Source organism: Entelurus aequoreus, linkage group LG01, assembly GCF_033978785.1.
Source record: "Entelurus aequoreus isolate RoL-2023_Sb linkage group LG01, RoL_Eaeq_v1.1, whole genome shotgun sequence".
In the NCBI taxonomy this organism is placed as follows: domain Eukaryota; kingdom Metazoa; phylum Chordata; class Actinopteri; order Syngnathiformes; family Syngnathidae; genus Entelurus; species Entelurus aequoreus.
Genome location: NC_084731.1, coordinates 14991658 through 14996657, shown reverse-complemented (window position 1 = coordinate 14996657; position 5000 = coordinate 14991658). Strand labels below are relative to the sequence as shown.

The 5000-nt window shown below is 37.1% G+C and overlaps 1 protein-coding gene across 1 annotated transcript in view; it reads left to right on the top strand.

The window, feature by feature from the left end:
• LOC133661029 (plexin-A1-like) overlaps nucleotides 1–5000 on the top strand; it is a 234172-nt gene that overhangs the window by 195247 nt on the left and 33925 nt on the right. Inside the window, exon 13 of the mRNA XM_062064396.1 lies at nucleotides 1–110. This exon is cut by the window's left edge and continues 127 nt beyond it. Within this exon, the coding sequence (XP_061920380.1) occupies nucleotides 1–110 (110 nt within the window). The remainder of the gene's footprint in view (nucleotides 111–5000) is intronic.

Sequence of the window (5000 nt, the reverse complement as noted above, 5' to 3'; positions counted from 1 at the left end):
CGGTTTTGGTGGTCAACGAGACGTTCAGCTATCACCCGGACCCCGTGTTTGAGCCGCTGAGCCCCAACGGCATGTTGGAGCTGAAGCCCAGCTCTCCGCTTATACTCAAGGTAAAACTGTGCTTTTAAACACTCACGGGGCCCCATTCAGCAACAGTTCTTAAAGAACACATTTTGTTCTTAGGCCCACTACAGTGTTTCCCACACATTCATTTCGCCACAAAAGAATTACGTCCGCCACAAGTAGATTTTTTTTTTTTTTTTTTTTTTTTTTTTGTCCTGTCCAGCTTCTCAGGCAAATCATATAGTTGATGTAGATGCCCATATAGGCTGTTCAGATTTACTTTACAAAAGAGAAGTGTAGGATACTTCTCTTGTTGCCTTATTTGTATTTGACCACTACTGTTTTCTGTTTATTTGTTACTGACTGTGGCAGGACACCTCTGCCTCTGTTTCGCTTTATGTTGCTGGTAAATAATATGGTTGTAGTAGTAGGCTAAAGTTAAATTATTTAGTATGCACTAATGAAAGGGGCAGAGCTTTAAGAGACATTTTAGCTTTTATATTTTATAAGATATATTTTTTGTAAGAACCACAATTAATAGATATATTTCAGTGAATAACTTATTGTTCAAATCTGTATATTAATATGTACATAAATTGTTGTAATTATATTGTAAAATGGATGGATGGATGGATGGACGTTTAAAACAAAACTGTTATTATTATTAGTAAGTATACATTTTTTTAGCCTTTTTAGAGAAAATCATATCATTGTAGTAAATTATGCAAATTACTCGATGATGTCATCGTGACCACACCCATAGCCACGCCCCCACCGCCACAGGTATCTTGGCAGTTTATGGGAAACACTGCACTTACGAAGTTTATAGTATTCACCAATGTTTTCTTAGGTGGGATTTGTTCGTAGGTAAGAACAAAATCTACGAAGGCTCCAGAGCACTCTTAGGGTGGTTTTTCTGAAAAATCCCACTTAATGTACTTTGGGTAACAACAGTCAATTTTTTTTTTAATTTTTAGGGGGGTAACAGTCAATATTTTTTTATTTATTTTATTTTATTTTTTTCTTATAAAATAAAAGTGAGCTTTTGTTAAACCAAAAATTGTGTTTTTTTCCATATACAACAACCTATCTGGATTCGATAAGAGAATCGATAAGGAATCGGTCCGATAAGAGGATTCGATAATAGGCTCGAACTCGATAATTTCTTATCAAACATCATCCCTATGAATGAGTAATATATACATAATTAAGTCAGTCATTATTAACATACTGAGATGAAGAATATCTTATTTTCAATAAGGTTGAAAGTATTTCTCATAATTCTTCTTCTTTGTACTTTGTAAGCACTATTAATTTGAACAACCTTTTAAACTGGATCATATCAGTACAATTTTTAACTTCTTTACTTAATCCATTCCATCATTTAATTCCACATACTGATATGCTAAAGGTTCTAAGTGTTGTACGAGCATACAAAAGTTTTAAATTAGATTTTCCTTTAAGGTTATATTTCTCCTCTTTAGTTGAGAAGAATTGTTGTACATTCTTTGGTAGCAGGTTATAGTTTGCTTTGTACATCATTTTAGCTGTTTTCAATTTTACCAAAATCATCGAACTTTAATATTTTTGACTAAATAAATAAAGTGTTTGTATGTTCTCTATATCCAACATTATGTATCAGTCTAACTCAGGGGTGTCAAACTCAAATACAGAGTGGGCCAAAATGTAAAACTGAACAAAGCCGCGGGCCAAGGTTGAACAAATTAACCTTTTAATAGGGACCCAAACAAGTTTTGCATTGAATATTGAACAAGCAAGGCTTATATAACTTTATAGTGACATGCAAAATCGGGTTTCAAATAATAATAATAATAATTAAAAAATATCAATGGCATATCAAATACAATTTAAATAAAAATGTAATGCCTCTTTTCTATTTGCAGCCTTCTGAGGTAAATATCAACATTAACTTTTACCACAGGCTAATAAATTTGAAAATAAAATAACAATGAATAAACCAACCATTCTGGACTTTAAACTGCTCAGTTTGCAACACACTGATTTAATCTGATGTGCCCACCTGCCATCTTTTCTTGGATGCTAGTTCATTAATGTCGGGGCTCAGGCTTTGAGCTGAGGCAACCTTCATTATTCAACCAAGGTGTTCATCAGTCATTATATCTCGTAGTCCAACCGGACCACAATCTTGGGGGCGTGCCTTAAATGCACTGCCTTTAACGTCCTCTACGAGCTGTCGTCACATCCGCTTTTCATCCATTCTAACAATGTGCCGGCCCAATCACACGATATGTGCAGCTTGTGTAAGCACACACACCTGAATGCAACGCATACTTGATCAACCGATACAGGTTACACTGATGGTGCCCATATAAATAACTTGAACACTGTTAGAAATATGCGCCACACTGTGAACCCACACCAAACAAGAATGACAAACACATTTCGGGAGAACATCCGCACTGTAACACAACATAAACACAACAGAACAAATACCCAGAATCCCATGCAGCCCTAACTCTTCCGGGTTGCAATATACAAACCCCCCCCCCTCCGTGCGTCGGTTGAGGTGCAGCCCGGAAGAGTTAGGGTGACCGGGCCAGCACTCGTTGGACTGGATTAAAAGTGGACGTGACGATAGTAGGTAGGGGCACTGAAATTTGGGAGTTTCTCGGGAGGGTTGGCAAGTCAATTATGAGAATTAGCGGTGAATGCGGGCAAATTTGGCCCGCGGGCCAGAGTTTGACACCCATGGTCTAACTGATCTTTTTTTGTAACACGGTTAGCGAATGTAGCACACATTTGTAGTTATTTTCCCATATTTCTACACAATAACTCAGATATGTAACACTAGTTATATGAAGTGATTTTTGGCCCGGGACGTATTTTGCTTTATTCATTATTGAAATATGTTTTTGCCACCTTATGTTGTGAATTTTGTATATGAGATTTCCAGTTCATTTGATCATCTATTAATACTCCCAAAAATCTGGTTTATTTTACCCTTTCAATGTCTACTCCGTCTACTTGTATTCGTGTATGATGCTCTTTTCTACTGTTACCAAATAGCAGTATTTTAGTTTCACTGCGATTTTTGTCAAACCATTTTTTTTATTTGTTAATTTCTTCTGTTATTATTTGTATTATCTTCTGTGTCTTCTCTCCGGAACAGAAAAGAGTTGTGTCGTCTGCAAATGAAACTAACTTTAAGTCCTTTGTAACTTTACCAATGATGTTTATACTTCCATTGTCTAATGTTAAATTAATATCATAGATAGATATAGATATAGATAGACAGACATATAGCAAAATGAGCAATAGGATAGGATAGGATAGGACTTTAATGTCATTGCACAAGTACAACAAAATTATGTTTTCAGCACAAACCTGTTCAAGATTAGACAAACAAACAGTGTACAGGGTTACAGAACAGGATGGGTCGCCACGAGGCGCCCCGTAAAAGGTGGGAAAAAGGTCAAACGCTGGGGAAGAAGATGAGTAAAAAAATACAATCTAGACTGGGCTCCTAAGGGGGCCTAGTCTGGAGTGGGGAAAAACCTCCATGCAATGCACACATAAACACGTTACATTTAATCACAACAAACTCGCAATTTTTATTGTTTTATTTTTTATTATTATTATTTTTTTAATATATAGACATTTCAAAATACACACACACACACTCTTGCTGCTACTGCAAGATGCCGCAGATCGTGCCCTAAGTGACGAATATTTATTTGACCGCTTCGGGGCTACCTCAGCAGTCCCCCCTTTCTTAAAACTTACGTTTTGACATGATGTATCCTCCCCCCCCCCCCCGCGGGATAATACGAATTTCTCTTCCGTAATCTGTTTGTGTTTTCTCCGTGCGTCTGATGTTCGGCTTTTCCGCCGGAATTGTGCCCTTATATGGGGAATGAAGGGCGTTTACTTATGCAAATTACGGAATTAAGGGTGTTAACATATGCATATTGGGGAAATAAGGGCGTGTTTATGTGCAAATTATGGTAGACACATACGCGCTAACCATTTGGCATTCAGCTACTTAAGAACAGCAGGTGGGAACAATTTGGGCGTTTAAGAACACGTCATGAATTTGAATGGACTCCTCTTAGGAAGAAAAATAAGAGGAAAAGTTAGGAACTTATTGCTGAATGGGGCTCACTGATCTGTTGTTTTGTTTCTCATCCATGACATCCTTTCACCTAATATTCGACTCTGGGTTTCTTGCTGTCATCTCCGCTGCTTTCTCATCATACAATAAACCTTTTGGGCTTTCTGCTCTCTTGCATCACCTTTGCTAGTTTATTTCTTCTGCTGGGGAGAAAAAGAAGACTTATGTCTGACTGAATAATGTCCTGCTGGACTTTGCATCACAGCCTTTTTTCTTTTTTTTTATCCGAGGTTTTTCTTTAAAGTTTTAGAAGGCAACTTTTACCTGTGACTGGAAGAAGGTGAGTCAGAGTATTCTATTGTCAAACATTTCAAAAGCTATTACTTTCTTTTGAACCTTCCAATCAACATCCAAGGTCACTGATGAAGCTGCTGTGGTCGTTTGAAACCATTGCTTCACCTCTGTCCTCCTTATTTCTTTCAGTACGTTCTTTGGTATGCCAACAAAGGTGTTGACAATGACTTTTGAAAGAGACATGGAAAAGGTTGATATAAATGTGTCCAATGAGCAGGTTCCATTGGTGCATCAACACACCACTTTGTATTTACACAAGTGTTAATATAGACCAGCAAAACATTCCAATATGTAATAGAATGGCATTTTCGGACCATAAGGCACACCAGATTGTAAAGTACACTGTTGACGAACGGGTTTATTTTCATACAAAAGGTGCACCGGATTATAAGGCGCTTTAAAGTTGTCTTTTTATGATAATATTGTGAAACAAAACGCTAGATAATGTCTCCTAATAGGTGCCATTTTGGGGTCCTTATACACACACCAT